General features: G+C 43.6%; 1 protein-coding gene across 7 annotated transcripts in view; it reads right to left on the reverse strand.

Annotated features, from left to right (window-relative positions):
- Positions 1 to 3268: 3268 nt before the first annotated feature.
- Positions 3269 to 22737, reverse strand: part of LOC146344277 (cytosolic beta-glucosidase-like) — a 115920-nt gene continuing 96451 nt past the window's right edge. For 4 of the 7 annotated variants that reach the window (XM_084857026.1, XM_084857024.1, XM_084857027.1 and 1 more), the window contains one exon: positions 3269 to 3690. In XM_084857026.1, the coding sequence (XP_084713152.1) occupies positions 3485 to 3690 (206 nt within the window). In that variant the 3' untranslated portion in view covers positions 3269 to 3484. Of the gene's footprint in view, positions 3691 to 9773; positions 9961 to 22737 lie in introns of all 7 variants that reach the window. The other 3 variants (XM_084857029.1, XM_084857030.1, XM_084857028.1) reach the window with 1 other exon arrangement.

A 22737-nucleotide genomic window follows, 5' to 3' on the forward strand; every position in this document is an offset into this window, starting at 1 on the left:
TAACCTATTTCCTTCTCTTGTTGATCGCAACCATGATGAATCAAGCCTGCTCCTGTCTCCAGCCATAGCCCTTTCCTGGGTTTTCTTTCTTGGACACACAATAGTGTGACAGAGTGTTAGAAGAGCATGTGTATTGGCCTCAGGAGCGTAACCAAGTGACCTGTAGTGTTAGAGAGGCCTAGAGATCCATAATGCCTTGCTTAAGTTCATTATTAGTGCAATTCTCTGGCTAGTGAGCCTCTGAGCATGTGAAGATGAGTCAAAGGGCTGATAGTGCGGCCTAGCACATTCCATACTAATGAGCGAGAGTGTTATCAAGCACTCTGCCTGGGAAGCAAAGTTTGTTTACCTTAAAGCTACAAGTGGCTGTGCTGGGAACCAAGCACTGTGAGTCTATGCTGGGAATGAACGCTAGATGGCGCTTGCTGTTGTCATGCTGCCTGACTACTAACATGCATGGTATAAAACCCACTGTACCCCATGGCTCTGGGTTCAGAGAAGCTGTCTGATCCAACCATTAGGTACGCCTGTGTGCTGATTGTACTCAGTAAAGTGCTCCTTGTAAGTAAACCTAGATCTGATTTATCACTATCTTGGCACCTCTAACCTAAGAGTTCAAAGCCCACAGCCGGGGCAATACAGCATGATGAAAAGTTTGGAGCTGGCATACATGCATGCGTGTGTGTACACACATACACATGGGATATGTAAGGGCTGAATGTAGGATTGTAGTTCTGCAACTGGTATCATCATCTGTAAAATGAGAATGTTATTTGAAAAATAATGGAAATATATGGTTAAAATATATACACTCCTAGGACAAACCAAGAGCTACCACTTTCTTTCTTAGTTCTTCCACCAACACAACATGTCAAAGGGAGCAAAAGAAAGTCTTAATCCCAGCAGAGCACCTTGATGTACCATTTGCACAGGTAAAGTAGATGTGGTGTTTACACAAAACAGAAGAACAAAGCCAAGCAATCTTATATACTTTAGACTTCTGGTCTTTTGTGAACAGCTGCAGAATGTAAGCACTGTACATTTTTTTTTAAGCATTTTTTTTTTAATCTAAGCAATCAGCGCTGTGCGTGGGTTTTTTTTAATCTAGCAAAGATTACTTTTCCTATTGTAAATGCTCCCTTTGTATACAAAGTCTTTTAAAACTCCTTTTCTTCCGTTGTTCGAGCGGGAAGGTGGCTATGTGGGTTTGCATGCAGGATCTTTTGTTGTAGCAAGCGTTTTCTCTGACTTTGCATGTGAGCAGGTGGAGGGGCAGGGTGAGGAAAGGCCATTGCTCTGCGCACAAGGCGTTCCCTTAGTGGCGGCCCTTTAGGCACATCCCTGGGCACCGTCCCTGCCCTACCTTAGGCAGCATGTCGCTGGCCTTTTCTGCACTATTCTTGCTGCTCTGCTCGCCATCCAACGCCTTGTTTTCTAGACTAGCAGACAGGAGTACGTGTCCCTTCAGTTATTCTGCAATTGCTCAGAACCAAGTTCTGATAAAAATGACATTTGCTTGAGAGCGACTTAAATAGCTCCTAGGCAGTATATTCATGCTCTCCTAGTTGCTCCTTCGCAAGGAGGCACTTAACAAAAGCATTAGCTCTGACACAGCAGCAGAACTCATTTGCTAGCCATTTGTAGAGGCAAAGCCTCAGGAGATACACCTCCGAGGGCCAGTTTGTTCCTTTTCTCTACCTTATTCCGTGGAGGCAAACAGAAGCTCCTTGCACCTTCCAACGCTTAACTATTTCATGTGGTATAGTCGAGGAGGGGGGTGTATTCTGCCTTCCTGCTGGAGCCTGGGAAAAGCACATCATGTGGCACTGGTTGCAGAATTTAACTTCCTAAGAATCTTAGCTTTCATTTTTTGAAACTCCGGCAAGTTTCTAGCCCTTGTGGCCATGAAGATATGCTTTAAATTGTGTGGGTAATGCCAATTGAAATCTCAGAAGACAGAGCGCTGGCTGAAGAAGTTTTCCAGCGATTGTGGTGAGGCTTTAGTGTCCTGGATAGCTCCTTGCTCCTCCCCATGATTAACTTTAAAAACTGCAGAGTGAACTGTGCAAAATTGGAGAAATTCTGTAAATTTGCATAATCTTTATAGGCCACAGAATCCATCTTTGCTTAACATAGAATTTGGATTAACTGGGTGAAGATTTAAAAAAAAATTAAGAAAAGTACTCAACCTTTGATTTAGTACCTGTTTCATCAATGTGTACTAGTTGCTTGCTATTGTCTATTGAATTTCTGCGTGGTATTGGACCATCCTTTGTTAAGCAGACTGCTTGCTAATGATAAAAAATGATCAGCTGATATTTGCCCAAAGGGGACTCTGGGATTTAAAAAATAATAATTTTAAAATGCCTTGATAGCTGGAAATTATTCTATAGCTTTTGGAATGTAATACCTATCAGATTTTGGGAAGGTTGGAGGGAGCAGAGAAATAGGTTGGAACCAGATTTCCAGTATGATGCCCACTTCACACGTTCAGGCTCTCCTCCATCTACTGAGTGATCACGTGTATGGCAGAATCCAGACCTGACATATATGCATGTTCCATCTTTGACGAGTTCATGTACATAGGACCTCTCCATGCAATAGCAAGGTTCCGAAAGGTAGGGCCTGTGTGGAGACATGCATGCTCATGTAGGCACATTGCAGATGTGCAAAGGAATATGTGTGCGGCAGGGTGAGTCCTGCCTGCCACCCCTCACTGTACATGTTGTATTCATTCAATGTACAGAAAAACTCAACAACATCCAAACAGAGCTAGAAAGCTGCAGTGGTCTTAAGGGTGAAGCATTCTTGTGGTGCAGCGTTTCTGGAAATCTGATACAGGCTTGGAGAATATGTTGCCTGTTATAGAAGTGTCAGTTTGCTTTCAATATGCTCTGCTTCTCAATACAACAAATACTAGAAATACACCGTAAGTCTTTGGTGCTGGCTCAACCAAGGCAAACAATACCTCCTCAGATTTCTCACCATTCAGGGAGATGGGAAGCGATATCCATTTCACTGGTATGACATTAGTTAACTTACTTTGGTACCAGATCTAAAACCTGAATAAATATATACTGAGTTTTGAAATTTTAAAACATATTCTATTTAGGAATTTGGACCTGTATAAATTTACAGATATTGAGCTATCAAAATGTGTTTTGTCTATGGCACATAAACAGATACTTGGATGGTTTCGCTTTTTTCTTTGCCTATTTCTTCACTGTGATGGGAAGAAGGAAACACATATGCAGCCAAAAATGTTTTTGAAATTTGAAGCATTTTTAGTTTACTTTTTCAATCCAGACCTTACAATTTTATAAGACTGTTTTCCCTTTTTGTATAGTTATTGCTCTGATTTCTTCTATTGCTTGCATTTTTGACAAATATTTATTGAAAACCAACACTCAGGTTTAAAATAGAAAAGTATTTAATCACGTGGCTCTTTTGAAAGTAGTCCATTGATACTGCTAACAGACATCTGTTATCCATCTAATTTCATCAGTCTGTTGTTGGCAATTACTTTGGCATATTTGATGGCCGATTTGTAAGGAATTCGAGGAAGTGCTGAATTTTCAAAGGCTACATGGAAGAGTCCAAATCGAGAGCTGTATCCAGAAGTCCATTCAAAGTTGTCCAGAAGGGACCATACAAAGTAGCCTTTCAGTTGGACACCATCAATGTAAATTGCTGGAAGAAAAATGGAAAGGAACTAATTTGTATTTATTTATTTGTTACATTTATATCTCACCTTTCCTCCAAGGAGCCCAAGGTGACATACATTATCCTCCTCCTCCTCCCTATTTTATCCTCACAACAAACCTGTGAAGTAGTGACTGGCCCAAAGTCACCCAGTGTGCTTCACAGCTGAGTGGGGACTAGAACCTGGGTCTCCCAAGACCCAGTCCAACACTCTAACCACTATACTGCACTGGTTCTTACCTTAGCTCACCTTTCTTTCATGGAACTCAAAAGGATGTATATAGGGTTCATAAGTGGTCTCTCATCCAGGTACTGACAAGACCCATACCTAGGGATGTACGAAAGTCACTTACCTGTGACGAAATTTGATTCGCGGTGGGGGGGAGGCGCTCTGTCCCTCCCCCTGAAATTCTGGCTGGGGGGGAGGCGCCCCATCCCTCCCCCCCGAAACTCTGGCCGGTGGGGAGGCGCCCCGTCCTTCCTGCCGTGAATCCTGGCCGGCCGGGGCTGCAAATGGCGGCGGCCATAGCCGCCGCTGTTTGCGTCCCTGCAATCAGCCGTGATAGGCTACGTAAACGTTTACATAGCCTATCACGGCTGAGTTAAAAACAACAACAACCACGCGTATGCAAATGGCGGCGCCCATGGGCGCCGCCATTTGCATTCCTTATTTTGGCACGTCTAGTCTACGTAAACATTTACGTAGACTACGGCGAAAATAAGGGGAACGCAAATAGCGTAGCATCTACGCTATTTGCGTTCCCCTTATTTTGCCGTAGTCTACGTAAATATTTACATAGACTAGACATGCCAAAATAAGGAACACAAATGGCGGCGCCCATGGGCGCCGCCATTTGCGTACGCACTTTTTTTGTTTTTGTTTTACTCAGCTGTGATAGGCTACTTAAACATTTACGTAGCCTATCACGGTATTTTTTAAAAATCTAGCCGTGATAGGCTACATAAATCTTTACGTAGCCTATCACTTTTTTTTTTTTTAAACTTGGAAATGGCGGTGGCGTTAGCTGGTTGGAAGATCGGCCGCCGCCGCTGCCCCACCGCCGGAGCCGCCGCCGCCAGGGAGATTCACCCAAGGTAAGTCCCATCCCAGGGGGGGCGGGGGGGCAGACCGTTTCACCACCGATTTCGGGGGGCCAAATGCGCTCGCATTCGGCCTCCCCGAGATTCGTGGCGAAATTCTCTGACAACCCTACCCATACCTACTTAGCTTCAATAAAGTTACAGTATCAAGTACCATCACACCGTACCCTGGGACACTACTCACTTTGGTACCTGTTGCTGCCATCCAATGTGGCAGAAATATCCAGTGAATCTAGATCTGGATCATGTGCAAGTTTTCCTAATTTTATGTAGGTTGTCAACAGTATGAGTCAGGCCTCCATACATTGGACATTTATGCATGTAAACATGCAGTGTTATCCAGTAAGGCTGGACAGGTCATGATTCCGCTTACTCCCACTTTTTGTAGTCTCTACATCAGGTATTGGCAAATGTCAGACTTGAGGTTTTAGGAAAAGATCCTGCAAGGTCTACCATCGGGACCTGGTGCAAAATACACAGAATTAAAGAATTCTGAGCCCAGGAATTTGGTCTTCTTCCCCCTACCCCCCGCTGTCTTCATTTCAGCAATGTAGTTTAGAGTGGGCCATTTTGTTGCTGCTACTGTTAAACAACTGAGAGTCTGAAAGGCCTGCCAATCTACTACAAATCATCCCGAGATCTGTCAGTAGATCCTGACCTCTCTTCTGCCCTGTTCTACACAATAGTCCATACAAACTGGAACTGTATGATGAACTTTTATTTGTAATGAGCAAGTTTTCTTTATTTCTGGAAATACATGTGCTATTAATTCCACACTAAAAGAGTGTTTTAGCAACATGCCAAGACAGAGCAAATCACTGTATGAAGAACACCGTGTAAACAATGACATTCTGATGTTCCTGCAAAGGAAACCTCCAAAATGTGATTGCTTTAAGCCTTTGTGAATTTCACAGCAAGCTTAAGTGTTCAGAAAGAGCAGTAGAAATGCGTCTCTACTACTTGTCACACACACACATACAGACAAATATTTAGGTAAAGAATTGCCTAGGTAGAGTCTACTATAGGATGTGAAGTACGCAGCACTCTCTGACATTATTAGACAATAAGCCACTGAGGACTGTACTGTATAATCTCTCTGCGTACTATAGACAAAACAGGAGAGGAAACCTTGCCACGTGACTTGTCAGCTTGATTTATGAGGTACCTAAATCTTGGGGGAAACAATCTTTTGTGTATTAAACCTCTGCTCAAAACAGCACTGCGTGTAAAGATAGCTGAGGACGACAGGGATGGCTCTTGGTCCGCTGAAGCTGGAACAAAAGTGATAAGGGCCGCCGTTCCCACGCATATACTGGTTTGTTGGAGGAGGGGGTTGGCGTTAAGCTATTATGAAAGGGGAAGGGGCTAAGGAAGGCAAATGTAATATAAAGGTGAGGCACAAAAATAATATCCATGGTGAACTTTTGATGTACTGCTTCCTTGATGATAGGACGTTTGCTAAACACGGTGACTCCATGCAGATACTTTGATTAGAAAACATGTCAGGAGCTCATTATTTCTAAGCCGTGGGCATGATTTCCCAGCATTCTTAGTTGAATTACACACTGCTGCCATGCAGCAACAGTTATTCAGCTCATTTTCTCCCATCCTTTTTGGGGGCAAGTGGAAGACTCTTAACTAAATTTTGCCCTGGAAACAGACTATCCCCTTTAGAAATACAAAGGCCTCTTTATCTCTGGAGAATGGGACTCGTTCAAACTTTGCCCTGCTTGTAGAGCACAAAGCCAGAACGGTGCCATTCTGCCCAGATGATCTTCAGGTGAAGGAGGTGCATGCATATAAAGCTTACAGTACTCTTATAGGGGTTATGCAGGAGAAAGATCCTTATGTCTGTAGGGTGACTGAGAGTCCATACTCCTCCCTTTTGCCCAATTCAGTGTGAAGAACGCAGGAACTAAAGGGTAACAAACTACTGAGAAACTGGATAAGCAGACAAGGTTTCTGAGGCTGGATTCTTAGGCTGAAACTGCTCAAATCGCCTTGTCACATTTCATTTCATTTTTCTGTCCCTCATTGGCCCAAAATAATCTTTATGCATTTCCCTAACACACGTTTCTGCTTTGCGGTATTGCACGCTTCGGGTTTTATTTCATATTTCTATTAAGAAATGCTGAATTTATGCAACAGCATTCTTATATCTATACACCTCCAAAATGTTGTCTGCAGTGTGTTGAAGGAAAGAAAATGACTGTGGTGGGGGAGGTGAAGTCTGATAGCCAGTTCCTAGGATCATTCTGGGGGGCCCGTTCATAGGGTTTGTAGCTAAATTAGCCACACAATGGTGGTGAAATGGTGCTAATTCACATGCAAACCTCAGTGTCTTTTCTGTGTGTGTGTGTTTAAAAAAGAGGATTCATTAAAGAAGGGAGGACAATGGCCAGGAAGACTGAAAGGTTCAGTTTCCACCCACTGCACAGCATGCTTCCACCTCTCTGATGAAGTGCATGACCATGTACAGGAAAACTAGGAAGTGGAGTAGAAACAGAATCAGGTCAGACGATGTGGTGCAGACTATTTGTTTAATGGTGAATTCCTATACTGCCCTAAATCATAAAAACCCAGAGTAGTCTACAGCAGGGGTCCCCAATCCCCGGGCTGCAGACCGGTACCAGTCCGTGGCCTGTCAGCAACCGGGCTGCAGGGGTGTGTGAAACATCCTCACCTTGGGTCCACGGGGGGTCCGCAGGGGGGGGCATTCTGTCCCTCTTCCACCCAGAATCCTCGCCGGCCCCGGCCAGCTCTGCTCCGCAGCAAGTCTGCGGAGCTGCCGGCTGGCTCTGGCTGCTGGCGAACTTCTGGCTGCTGGGACGCCATTTGCCTCCCTGTTCTACAAGTAATAGGCTACGTAAATCTTTATGTAGCCGATACTGCCATTTGTGTCCCAGCGGCCGGAATCCGCCAGTGGAAAACACATACCCCAGTCCGTGGTAAAATTGGACTGGTCCCTGGTGCCAAAAAGGTTGGGGACCGCTGGACAACATTAAATCAAAATGTTTAAAACCCCGTAAAAACTCGGCACAAAACAGCTTTTAAAGCACCCCACCCAACTAACAGATGTGCAGTACAATCCTAGGCATATCTACTCAGAACGAAGTCCAATTAAGTTCAATGGGACATACTTCCAGTAAGTGTCTATAGGACTGCAGCCTAAAACATTTCAACTCAAAATGTTTAAAAGCCCCAGAAGACTTAAAAAAACAAGCAAAGTTATTTGCCTGGCACCAGGTAATGAGGTCCCAGGTAAGCTTCAGTGAGGAGAGGTGCCACAGTGCAGAGTGCCCTCCCTTGGGATTGTCACCTGCCTCAGCTGTGCACGGAGAGGGGCGCCAGCAGAAGAGCAGGTTGGTGTGGGCGCAGCTGTTCCTTCAGCTACTTGGATCCCAGGCACAGAGCTTTATAGGTAGATCACCAGCACCTTGAATTGACCTGATAAATAGACCAGATCATTGGTGCAATAGATTCCCAACAATTAGTCCCAGTAAGACTTCTAGCAGCTGTGTTCTGTACTAACTGCAGTTTTCGAGGAGTCTTAAAGGGCAGCTTCATACAATGCCTTTGTGCGGTCTATGCCATGCTCTCTCTTTGCATGTATGAAAAGCCGCTTGCATGAAAAAAGCTGGTGCAGACACACCTTTGATATATCATATATCAGCATATATACGTCTATATATATATTACTTTCATGTCAGGACAACTGTGTGTGGACCATCACCTATGTGAACTGCTCATCATATGTGAGGGTATACCTACAAAGGAGAATTGCGGTATACAAAGTGAACCTTATTCTCTGACTCTACTACTGTGCCTAAGTACTCTGGTGACAGCCACATTATTAATTAGCATAGATCTATTTACACCCATCTTGCCATTAATCACTGTATCAGGAAGGTCGTCTAATTAATTAACCACCATGGGTGGTCACAACAGCTGAAAGAACTGTTTCAGGTGTATGGCGGAGTACCTCATTTGTCTTGTCTTACATGTTACCCATCTCTTTCTTGTAGGGCCCCTTCTGCAAACTTTTCTTTCCTTGATCTCTGTGTTAGCTTTGATACCATGGGACACTCACTCTCCACAAGGTCTTTTCATTCTTGGAGTGTTATGACATCAATTTACTGGTCCTTCACATCACACTGACAGCTCCTTCAGTTCCTTTGTTGAAATAGCTTCTTCTCTTTCACTGTCCAGTGACATTTTCTAAAGTTTAGTATTAATCCCTTTCTTTGTTTGGTTCTTTTTCTTTTTTGACTTTTTTTGACATCACAATGGAAGTCCCTACCCAGACCTGATCCATACATATATTTTCCATTTTTGTCCATATTTTTACTTAAATCTAGCTTCCCAACTCAGGCATCTGTCATGTCATGTCCCTCTTCTGTTGCTATGGTGTCTTGATCCACAAATCCATCAGTGGTCAGCCACCCTACAGCTTGTAGAAGGCAAAGGTCTACAAAGTCCCTTTCACTGGCCAACTGAGGCATATTAGATTTTATACTTCTTGCAGTAGCTGATTTGAGGGTTTGTTCCAAAAAAAAAAAAAAAGAGAAAAAAAGAAAAACGGGATATAAATGCAAAAACAAATGGATCAAAATAAGTAAGTAGAATTGCTTGAATTTGGCATAGCTGAGAGTCACGAGGCAACTTCATGACAACTAGCTCACAGCACTTTGTAAACAAATAAAAAACATTAATTATGTTCATGGAGGTTAGGTCTCTCAATGGCTGCTAGTCATGGTATTTATTTTTAATTAAAATATGTATTTTTAAACTTATTTATATCGTGCCAACCATGTACATGATGCTTTACAAAAAATGAGATGACAGGTCCCTGCCTCAAGGAGCTTACAATATAGAAATAGACACAAGGGAAACAGCAAAGGGAGGGGAGAGAAGTGGAGGAACGCTAGACAGAGGAAAAATGTGATTGTAGTGATTGCAATTCCACATACTTAAACTCGGTCGCAGGAAGGCAGCACTCCAGATGATTTCAACTACAGCCCCCATCATCCCTGACCGTTAGCCATGCTGGCTGGGATTGATGGAAGGTGAACACATCTGGAGGGACCCAGGTTGTGGGTGGCTGTAGTAGGATATGGGGACTTGGATGTAGGGCTGAAGACTTCATGACTAAAAAGCCTGCAAAATGGGACACACTTAAAATCAAAAACACTAAGCAACAAAATATCAAAGAACATTAGAAAATAATCATACACTCAGTGGCCCCTGTACATGCGGCTACTGCAATGTTGTGCTGTTCAGCAGTCGTTTCTCATGCTGAAGCAACTGCACAAATCATGGCAGCTGCATGTGTGGGCCCCAAGGCACTTCCATGCCATCTCCGCCACTCGTGAGCCATCCGGCAGCCCCATACACTCCCAGAGGCAATGATGTGGGTACTGCTGAGCGTCTGAACTGGACCCACATCTGCAGCCTTTGGAGCGGGGTGTCTGCAATGTAGAGATTGTAAACTAAAACCAAGTGCGGGCTGTCTGAAAGCGTGGTAAGTTCAATGTGTCAAGACCGATTTACATTTCAGTTTTTCTGCAGCTAGTAATCTTAGCTATAGTAGAAGACAGATGGAAACTAAACATATGAGCATCAATAAAGAGGATTAAGGATAAATACTAGGGATTTCTTCTGAGTGGCATTTTGCAAGCATTGTTCACAAACTGACAACTTTATAGTGCCTACTGTCTAGGAGGAGACAAACAGAAGATTTGTGAGCATGGGAAGCAGCCATTTTCAATGAAGAAGTCAGCATATTTAATAAGGAAAATCGGGAGGAGGAAAACATCAGGTGCAATTCAAATACCTGTTTATTAGAATTCTCTAGCTCTCATCTGCTCAAGGGTTTAACTGGCAATAAATTAAAGTGTGGTAGACGTCCTTGTGGGCTGCTAGAATTCTGCACATCTTAAGTTCACATGTTTCCCTGGCCGACGAGCCTCTACCTGTAGTAGAGGGGCAGGTGTGTGCCGCTGTCTCTCCCGCTGTTGACATGGGTAGTCCCCATGGGCCCAGTTCGCACAATCTTTCTTCCCCTCAGGTGATGTCTGTGCAAATGGGAAGCAGCCTGCCATGTTCTCCAAGCCATCATGAGCACAACTGTTTCTGCTGGCCCAGCTTTTTCAGGAAACAAGCATCTCAGCAAAGGGTGAGACTGTGTACGTGTCTGACTCACACTAAGGCTTCTCCATTAAGGACATTGTGTATCCAAGTAGGATTACACAGAGGACATAAATTCTGACTGTTTGTGGAAGGCATCTCTTAGTTTGGGAGGGTCTACATGTGCAATGTGAGACAGTGATGAACTGCCAACACTAGCCAAACCTATAAGCATTTTTCTAGCATTTGCCATAACTGTAATTACTATTTATATTATTCTATTTTTATTTTTTATATATATCTAATCCAAAGGGACCATGGCTAGTTACAATACACCAGCCTTTCCCAATCTGGTGCCTGTAAAGGTAGACCGTGGCACCGTGGCTCTACCAGCCACACTTTACCGCTGCCACCACCTCCTCAGGTCCCCGAACCTGAGACTTGGAGCAACTCTTTCAGATGCCCCAACACACACAGCATGATATTCTGAGCCAATGACCCACTGGATTTAGTCCTTGACCCAAGAGGAAAAATTAGCAGCACAGAATACTGAGGTAGATAGTTGTTTTACAGATTAGGGATAAGGGAAATGGGAAGATTATTGAGAAGAAAATACAGAATAAGAACCAAAACCCTTATTTGGAAACCCAGTACAGCTAAAATAATAAAAGCTACCTGGCCTATCTACTTATTCTGAAGTAGGGCCCTTTATATCATAAGCCAGCAACCCAAACACCTCCACCAAGCCAGGATGGAAACAAAGGTCACGGAGCCCAGAGTCTCCCCCGCCCCCGCCCCGGCTTTATGCAATTCTCAGACTCGGCTTCTGCCATCCTACACATCCCTCCTCCCTCCGGAGGAAGAGGAGATGGCATTTTCACACCTCCCCAGCTGAGGCTACTCTCTGTAGGCCAGAATGGTTTACGGCCTTGAGATATAGATAAGAGCCCTGGCCCAAGCCAACAGCCTTGAGATAATCCAGGCCTTCCTCCCTTTCAGGCCTCACAAGGTTGCAATGCCTCTTTTTACAGGACCCTGCCATCTCCTGCTATAAAACAATAAAGTTCTAGCTAAAAGCAATACAGCTTCTCTTACACTTTACCCTTTAGTCTTCGACATGAACAGGTAGGAGGGCAGTTTACCATATAGATCCCCTTTGTTCTTTACAGTGCCCTCCAGCTGTGTTGGACTACAACTCCCAGAATCCCCCAGCCAACAATCCCCACAGGTTGGGGAAGGCTAAAATATACAGTCATCTCATCTGATGCACACAACCACCCTATGAGGTTAGTTAGACAGAGAGATAATGACCTTATTCATATGTTCCCGCCAAATGTATGCTACCCAAAGATAGCAGAATTAGGCCTCCAGTTCTGCCTCACCTCCACTCATTAAAGAAATGTTTACATAAAAGTATGCAGTGAATAATACCTGTGCTGCTCTCCGCTCTCTTCCGATTCTGAGGAAGGATTGCCGTGTTTTCAGTGTATGAATGTGGCAACCAATACACCTTCCTGGCATGTGGATTATACATCAACATGTGGAGGAAAAACTGGGACTTGGGGGCAAGACAGGCAGAGTGATCCTGCTGCCCCTCTGCATGTTCAGGTTGTACACTTTTTGGAATGTATGAACAGGCCCCACCACATGACCACGGCCAACCACTCTTCATCCATTTGTAACATTTAGAGCTGTAAAATACAGTTGAGGAATATACCACACAGCGACATACAGTTAAAGTTGTTCACAATCGGGGATTGGCTGAAGTGCTAGGTTCAGCTCTCAAAAGTTTTTGCAGAGAGCAGAAATAGTGCATTGTACTGCACCCAAATTCAGGAGTGGATTGTGGCCTCTGCAAAGGATTTGGCAGACCACTTCAGATATACAGAGAGGCCTAGCAGGGCATGGTCAAAAGGCTTTCCATGTGAAAAGTGGACATGTTGTTACTATGCCACCAGATGATGTCACCATGAAGTTAACAGAGGCTTCTGGGAATTCAGGGCAGGGGCCTATCAGGCCATCTCCTATGCTCCAAAGCCTCCAGCACAAGAGCATAAGAAGAGCCATGCTGGATCAGACCAAGGGTCCATCTAGTCCAGCATTCTGTTCACACAGTGGCCAACCAGCTGACAACCAGGAACCCACAAGCAGGGCAGGAGTGCAACAGTGCCCTCCCACCCACATTCCCCAGCAACTGGTGTACATAGGCTCATTGCTCACAGCACAGTGATGTAGTGGAAAATTCTGGAGTGCAGGTGCTCATCATGATAGTCCCTGTAGCCACACCCCCAAATAGAGTCCAAAATTGATTGCAGGAAGCTGTCTTGATCCATATCAACAAACCAGTTCTAGTTTTCATCTGTTAGGAGCAGGTCTTTTGTTGGCCATTCAAGACCAACCCCCCCCTGCTGCCGCCCTCCCGCTCAGGCAATACATTACATTACAATAAGGAACAATATATTGTTGCTGGGGAAATTATTCCGCCCCACCCCACTCCCCAGCTACTGTGAGGATAGCAGCTAAGCTTAGCAGGGACAGGGAATTCTGTGGCAGGGGGCAGGGTAGCAGATGAAATCAGCACCCTGCTAATAAAAAGTGCAGATCCTGCACCCCTGGCCTCACTGCACCACTGCTCCAGCATGTTGAGGGAGTAGTGACATCACTGCCCCATCAATGAGGCATGTGAGGTGGGTGTAGCACAGCTGGGAAAGATTTGGTCTCGGTCCATTCTAAAGATGCTTCCACACTAACTGGAATCTATGATCCTGGAGCAGATCCTGGTTGGGACAGAATTCCACCTCATCACTTCTACTACCAAGGCCACATCACTTTGTAAGAAAATATATTCCATCGTTAGCTTCCAAATGACACGGTGTGAGAGACTCCAGTTTGTCATGCATGTATCGCAAGTTTGTCATTTGTCATTTGTCTAATTCCAGAGCAAATAAAAAGAGCTGTCAGACTGAAAGCACCAAAGCCACTCTTGCTGTCCACCAACATCATCCAAGCCTATTCCTTTTAATTAAAAGAAATGCTCTCAGGCTTGCCATATTCTGCAAACTGCAGATCAATACTTATTCAGAAAACAAGACTCCATGTATACTGCGAATGGAAAATTATGAAATATGTCTTCTCCTTCAGAACTTTTGGGACTAAAGCGTTATTGCATACAGAATCTCTCTTGCTGCCCAGATGGAAAAAATAATAATAAAATTGTATAACAGAGAAAGAGTAAAAAATCAAGAATACAATTAAATCACACACACACTTGTTACAGTAATAATGAAGCATAATCAATTATAAGAGCCAATTGACCTATTACATTTTACTTCCTTAAACATTTTAAAACCACCATATCCTATGATGAAGGGGAAAACAAAATCCATCACTGTATAAAGCCAGAATAAAAGCAAAAATTAGACCCCACAAAATCTAATTGAAAAATGTTTTATCCCACCCACCAACCCCCCACCGAAAATTAAAAGGACAGTATTCTGATGCACCTCCCTTAGGAAGCTCATTTGACAACTTTGGGGTCACCATTAAAAAGTCCTTGATCCCTTCCACTATTGATCACACCACTCTAATAGAAGCACACAGTCTAAGAGAAAGGTATTGGAGTAGCAGCTTCCCTACATTTTTACATAAGGTGGGGGGATGGAAAGGGTGCACTCCAAGCTGTGTTGGTCCCGGGGTTTAAAAATACGATCAAATACTACCAATATTTCAGCAACAACATCCTAAGATCTCTGAACTGAACACAAGAAAAAAGTTTCTGCAACCTCTAAATTTCTTATTACATACATTTCCAATGCATAGATTCGAAGTTAAACACATTAGAAATACGAGAAGGATTACCTCCTCTGCAGAGCTGGAAAGACCAAGGCACAGAACAGAATTTTTCCTGTAGTTTATCCTGAATAGTTTAGTGGATAAGCCTTTTCCCCCCTGCTGAATTATCACAGTAAGGCCATACCAACAGTTTTAGGAAAGGGATTCTGTCATGATGAATATTCAAAGTTTATTCTATGAAAATATATGTTTTTAAGCCTTTTAAACCTGGGTTAGTCAGTAGTACTATGAAGGGACAAGTGGTGGCTCAGGGACCCAGACCAGCGTGTGTTGCCAAATGTCCAGTTTCACTCTCGGTTCGAACATATATGAACATATGAGGCTGCCTTCCTAGCCCAATGCAGGTGTTCAGCATTGGGGAGGGGACACCCAAGCCCCTGCCCCTCCCACCCCTGGATTCCTGGATGCTTTTAGAGATCCTTAAGTGTTTAGCATGGATCTGAAAAGGGGTTGTAAACAGGTTTGGCTAAATGGGCTTACAAAGCCCCCCATGTCTGGGACACTGAGGTACTTTTAACTGGAGATGACAAGGGCTGGCGGTTTCTATATGCAAAGCAAGAGTGCTACCACTGAGCAATAAAGCCTCGCCAAACCTCAACCAGGAATACAACAGAACATCAACTAGTAATCCGTTTTTTAAGAACAAATACGTATAAAAAGACATATTTATTTAGTCAGACATTTGGTATATAAATGAGTCTGTTGCTAAAGGGTTTTTTAATTGGTTTAGGTTGCAATCCTATGGGGATAGTCAACCGCCTCCGAACTCGGAATATCCAATGCTGGGCGGCTGGAGTGCGGAGGGGATCTTCTCTGCTGTGCTCTGGCCATCCTGCATTTCTGGCTAGTCAGCCAATTTCGGCTGTCCAGACAGGGCAGCGGGGGAAGGCCAGATGGCACACAGGAAGCATCGTAACGGTGCTTCGGCGATCCCCTCCCCACCCCCAGGAACGACCCCTTTTCGGCTGCACCGTGCTGCTCTTGCAAGCACGGAGCCGCTGACGAATCGCACCACCGATGAGTCGACAGGGGAAGGGAAGGGGAGTTGGTTCCCAGAAAATGAAAAATCTTATGGCTGCGTAGACGCTGTCTAGCAGCCATAGGTTTGCACACCCTTTTTTCTGTTTATTTCTTTTAATGTTGTGTTTTTAAGTTATTTGTTTTTACATTAAGTTTTAAGTAAGATTTTGTTTTTAATCTGAATTTTATTGTTAGCTGCCTTGAGCATCAATACTGGGCAGAAAGGCAGGATACAAATTAAATAATAAATGAATAAATACTGTGTTCTAGTGGATAACGTTTTAATTCCTACCTCCCCAAATATTTGGCTTGTATGAAACCTTTTCATCCTTGCTAGTCAAAGTACAGCTGGACTACGAGGCATATTTATTCTCTGAACTCAGCTAGGACTGATTTTCTGCCGCTGCAAAAATCTCTGACGATTAGCTGAATTCTGCAAGACTAGCAGTCTCCGTTCACTGCGCAGGATGGTAAACTACTTCCTCACCCCAGGAGGGACAGAAAGGTCGCCTGGGGTCTGGGACTAAGGTTATTAGTGATACAACAGCAACAGCCACATCACAGTGCTGTCTCTCTGCAAAGCACTTAGATTTGCAGATGCTCAGAAGCCAATGGCAAAAATGAGCAGTGAACAACCGTGTGTTCTATTTCTATTTCCCTCCTATCTTCTGATGAAGAAGGAGTTCTTTCGAATTAGATCAAAGCTAGTCTTCTTTGCACACACAGTTCTGATGTCACACTAGATTTGGGGTGGGGGTTGTTTTTTCTAAACAACAACAATAAAATTTATAAATACAGGACACATTAATTAAAGTGAAGTTTTGGGAAAGCTTTTTTTTAAATAAAAGACATTTTTCATATCATGTTAATCTTCCTTTCCTATTACAAGCTAGCAACAGGTGCACATCCAGAGTTTATTTAAGATCAATAGATTAGAGATGAAAGAATTAAAGTAGACTCTTCTCTGACTAAAAGAGAATATGAAATGGATACAGCAAAACACTGCCACCTCCAGTTACAGAAAATACTCCATCTGCAGTTTGTACAATACACACACACTCCCCAGCATTGAAAGTTGGAGAATACACAAGTGAACTCTAGAGGCAGGCAAGGTGCCTAAGGCTAATCGAATGGCAGTTAGGTCCCAGGGAATTTCTTTGATCACACATTGATTATTTTCTCTGCTTCATGTAATTCCCACAATCAAAAAATTGTGTTAATTCTGAGTTAAGGTTGAGAATTCAAAGACATCCCTTGAAACGTAGTGTAATACATCATGTTGCACCGAGAGCAGGGAGATGAGGTTCAAATCCCTGCTCAGCCATTAAGCGTACTGGGTGACCTTGGGAAGGCCACCCACTCTCCCAGACTGACCTACCTTTCAGGGTTGCTGTGAAGATGAAATGGGGAACACGCATGTAAAGCATCCTGAACTCTTTGGAGGAAAGACGGGGTACGAATGTGGTAAATAGCTACCAAGGTTCTACCCTAAACCCTGGAAGACCACTCTGATAAAGGGCCGAATCCAAGGGGGCCCTTACGCTCCCGCCAGTTCCCTTCCACAAGCAGGACCCACTGCTTACACAAGGGAGATTTAGCCATTCCTAGGGGAAATCCCAAAACAAGGGGAAATGCTTGTTTCTGGAAGGAGGCAGGTTGGCGGAGCTTCCTTATGGGAGCGCCGCCAACCTGCCTCCTTACAGAAATGAGTGTTTCTGCTCATTTTGGGCTGCCCCGGAAGCACTAAATTGCTACTGTGAAAGTGGTGGGGCTCGCTTGCGCAATGGAATTGGTGGGGCGGAAGAGAATCAACGGGGGCGGAAGCACCCTGTTGGATTCCGTGCAAAGGGACCCAACTTGACATCTGTGAGTGTGTGTGTGTGTGTGTGATTCCACAGCATAAGCACCACACTAGAATAAGCGTCGCACTTAAGTCTAGATGTGTTAGAGTACAACTTCCAGCATCCCTCAGACAGCTACGCTGGCTGGTGGGGCGGGTGTTAGGAGTTGTATTCCAACACATCTGGGAGTCACCAGGTCAGGGAAGTCTGCCTTAAAATAAATCTGAACTATCTGTAAACAATTGCTACTGATCAAATACTCAGTAGCCACTTGATTGATTTCTGGGGATCAATTAAACTAGTCAATTTTTATTTATTTAAACTATTTCCAGGCCTCCATTAAAGGCAAACAACCTCCCAAGCCAGCTTATATAATTCCATACAACAATATAACAAAACTAAAAACCTGCAACCCATTCCAGAGTTTTGGGGGAAATGCAGAAAAGGCAGACACGTGTCCTCTGTTGTGCAGGCAGGCTGATAAAGGCAGTCCTTCAAGTAACTTTGTCCCAAAATATTTAGGGTGCCACCCTATGCACATTTAGACAGAAAAAAAGTTCTACAACTCCCAGGATTCTCAAGCCAGACTTTTTTTCTGCCTAAACATGCATAAGATGGCGTCCTTCATGCGTCAAAGTTTAAAGCAAGCACTTTAAATAAGGCTCGGAAATACACCGGTACCCAGTTCAGCTGGCACAGTATAGGTGCGACAGACATCCGACTGCCTTGCCCCTACCAACACTCGGGCAGCTGCATTCTGCACCAGCTGAAGTTTCTGAACCATCTTTAAAGGCAGCCCCACACAGAGCAGATTACAGCAGTTCGGTCTAGATGCCATTAGCGCCTGGATAACTGAGGCACTTGTCAAGGGGCTACTAAGTATCTCTCAAGCAAAAGCGCTAATCAGGAAGGGTCTGGGAAGGGGCAATCCACTCCAAGCCATATTTTAGGCTACATTAGTTTATTTGTCAGCAACCTCTATGTGCTGGCGAGCGCACCGGTTTTACACACAGAGTGACTAGGGGTGTAAATCGGAGGTGCACCTTCTCAGCCCCGAGGGTCACATGTGCAGCTTACGGGTACACACAGATATGTATACACATGCACATCCCAGTGATCCTGATACAGATCTCACTTTCCTCGTTGGCTGCAGCAGTGGGAAAAGAGTGATTTGTATGAGGATCTCTGGGGGAGTGAGAAATCAGGGGAAGGGGGAGGATTTGGCAGCAAGGGGGCAGGACACCCATGGGGAACACCATTAAAGTGGGGGGGGCACCGGTCGTGCAACCCTGGTATAACGATGAAATGGGCATATGAACGACGCGTGCATGTCAAAAGCACACACCGCTTTGCTTTTACAAAAAGTGTGTCTGTGTATGAATGCGGGAGAGGCTAACTGTTTCATTCATGTTGGCTAACATCTTGACAACTTAAACAGATCCACCACAGGTGCTTTTAAAAATATATTGCTGTGTTGCAGTTCCATCTTTATTAGATTAGGGCAAGATTTTGAAATTTGGTATGCATCTTATTCCTTCCCCTTATTGAAATCTCAGCAATGGCACCCCTGCATTCAAGGGGCTGAATTGAATGAAATTCCTACAATGAAATTGATGCTGATTCCTGCCCAAACTGGAATTTCCAAGGTGAATACTTTGTTAGCAATTCTACATTTTTCTCCTAGTACCCCTCCCCCCCATTTGTGCCCCTAAGTAACCAAGTAAAGAAAGTATCACCATCAGGGGCATTGCTAGGCCCCGGGTCTATTTCCCTGGGCCACAGATCTATTCCTCAGAGCCTCATATGTCCATTGATGCCAATGGAAGATATTCTTTTAAGCTTATTTGCATGTTGTGGGGACACTTTTCCTACAGGAGGGAAAGAGAAAGAAGTGGGGATGGGATGTGAGATATTTCAAATTATTCGTAATTGAAGAGGACTGAACTACTGATTTGGGATGATCTTGGTTGGGATGCAAATTTTGGATGAGAAATTAATTGGCTAGCTTTGCCTTCTGTGAAATGTAAATAAATCCTAGTAATTATTTTAAATTTGCATATAGATATAAATTAGCATATTCAAACCCTACGCTGATTTTGGCCTGGGCCCTGAATCTTTTAAGTGCCTAGCAATGCCCCTAGTCACCATTAAAAATACTCTTGATTCCCAGTGCACTAGAAATCTGCCTTACTCCTGAGTAGTGGGGTCATGCACCAGGTCCCTAGGACAGGCTCCGCAAAGGTGTGTGCACTTTGGGGTCTCAGAAAAGCACATGGAGGTAGAGGCCAAGGCCTGGTGGATTATTTGAGGATTGTTTCCCTCTCCAGCAAGCCATGCTGCCCGGGTTCGGAGTACAGGACAAGCCGCACCTAGGCAGGTAATTATACAAATGGTGCCCAGCACGCATCGTGGCTTAAACAAGCCACCATTGCTTGTTTAAGCTGTGGCGATCAGGCAAACTGGGTGATTATGTTTTTATTGTGGTTTTGTATTTTATTCTAATTGTTGTTTTAATTAATTCTGTACACTGATGAACGGCTGTATATTATAATTATAGTAGTAGTAGTAGTAGTAATAATAATAAAATTGCCCATGCCCTCTTAAAGATACCAAATTTCCCAGCAGCACAACTTTTCAAATATAATAGCTGCAGTTTTAAATTTCTCACTTGCAATGTATTTCCCACTCAAAATAAAAAACAACTGCCCCCCAAAGTGGCAGCCATCATTAGTTCTTTGATGCTTGTGGCTAATTTTATATTTTGTGCATATGAGCTAGAAACCAGGGATGCATAAATTGGGAGTCAACCATAAAATCACTATAAAATGACCTTTAAACTCTTCATTTTTACAATATAAAATAGAGCAATAACAAAAAAAGTTTCTCCCGGCAGAGGATAATCAGAAGGGACCATATTTAATTGTGACGTTGTTGAGAAATTGTATGAAGGAGTAAGCACTCTTTTCAGACACAGATATGAAGAATTAAATTACCCCTTAGGATGAAAATCCACAGGCTTTTTAATTTCTCCTGAAGATGACTTCTTTTGAGAACTCTGTGAAAACCCCAGGATTTCTTCAGCTACAAGTACCAACTCTAATCAAAAAACAAACATGCCTGCTTCTCAAAATACATTATGCTCCCCTGGAACATTCTCCAAACAGAAATACTTACTCTTTTACAGCAGGACAGACTTAACTCTGATTCCCTGCTAACAACGGTCAACAAATGGTCAAATGATAGATTAAAGGAAACCTGAGACATCGTCAATTGGGTTAACATCACTGCTGACATTTAACCGCATAGAGAAAGTCCAAGCAATTAGACCCATCAGGCATTGAACTGAATTCTTCTTGTGCTTTTGCTACGACTTTGAGACACTGAGAGAAACACAAATAGTGGATGTGATAGCATGGCTGGGATTTTTATTAGAACTATCAACATAGTCTTACCAGTTACATTTGCAATTTGCCATACAAGTGTGACTTGCTGCAAACAAATATTGCAGCGTATCGCCACACAACAGAAATGTGCCTGTTCAGGGTTCCAGCCAGCCACCATGCTCTCTTCCATGATACTCCATTCCACACACAGTTTTTATTTCTCAATTGACACAACATTCCATGACTACTGAGCATGCTCTATTCTCACTGGGCTGTGTCGTGGTGGGTGGGTTGCCCCTTAAGTTTTTATTTTTTTTCCAAGGGAAGATGATTTTCAGCAGAAAGACCAACAGAGGAGAAAGGATGAAAATACTCCCCCCCACTGCCCAGTCTTCTGTTTCATCAAATGATAAGAGTTGAAATCAAATGAAATCATCTAGACCAGCTCCCTACTGATGCAGAAAATCCAGTGCTATAGCTTTCCTAATAGGTGGCTATCCAGCCTCTGCTTAAAAACCTCCAATAAAGAAGAGTCAACCATCTTCCAGTGCAGACTGCTTCAGTGTCAAACAGCTTGTACTGTTGGAAAGTTCTTTAAAGATAGTCAAAATCTCCTTTTTCGTAATTTGAACCTCTTGGTTCAGGTCCTATGCTCTGGAGCAACAGAAAACTAATTTGCTCCATCATCTCTCTGCCAGCCCTTCAAATATCTGGAGATGGTTATGTATCGCCTCTTAATTGTCTCTTCTCCATGCTAAACATACCCAACTCCTTCAATCTTTTCTCATAGGACATTATCTTCAGGCCCCTCATCATCTTTGTCACTTTCCTTTGGTTCTAGTTTGTCAATATCTTTCTTAAAATGTGATGCCCAGAACTGGGCAGTCAAATGAGATCTGACTAAAGCAGAATAAAGCTGGACCATTATTTCTGGTGAGCTTGACACTATACTTCTGTTGATGCACCCTAGAATTACATTAGCCTTTTTAACCGCAGCATCACACTGATGTTTAGCTGGATGTGGTCATGCGATCTGCTAACTGTTTAGCTTGTGGTCAGATTGTAGCTTCCATGGCTCCATTTTGTAAAAATAAACAAAAACAAACCTTGGGGCAGGGGGCAGGGAATTACATATCATTCAGTGTCATGTAGCTTAGACTTAGTTCAACTAGAAAGGTACTTTGGATGTTGTTTTCGTCCTGTAGAGTGGTATGGTTGATTTGTATATTCCCTTGTGCTTTGTGTCAGGTTTTTTATATGAGCTTTGAGTAATATTATTTCTATATTAAATTTGTATTGTGTTCTAAATATGTAATGGTGCATTCCCATTTATATTAAAGTTGATTAACCGAGCTTTTTAAAAACTTAAGGGAGAATGTATTTCTGTTGGTTCTCCTGGATCTCTTAGCAAGGTTTGATACCATTGACCATGAAATCCTTCTGGGCTGCCTTGTTGAGTTGCAGCCATCCTGGTCTTATCTGGAGGCTAGATTCCAGGAGGTGGTGCTGAGTGACTGCAGCTCTTCTCGATTGCCCTTGGCTTGCAGGGTGCCACAGGGTTCTCTTCTGTTTCTCATGCCGCTTAACATCTACATGAAATTGAGGGAGACTGTCTCAAGACATACAGTGCCATCCGTATGCTGATGATGCTCAGTTCTATCTCTCCCTTTCCATCAGATCCTGGGGACAGGGAGCCAGGGGCAGGGGGAATG

The sequence above is a fragment of the Heloderma suspectum genome, chromosome 5 (genome assembly GCF_057233095.1).
Source record: "Heloderma suspectum isolate Gila_16-S chromosome 5, 16-S_ref, whole genome shotgun sequence".
NCBI classification, from domain to species: Eukaryota; Metazoa; Chordata; class Lepidosauria; order Squamata; family Helodermatidae; genus Heloderma; species Heloderma suspectum.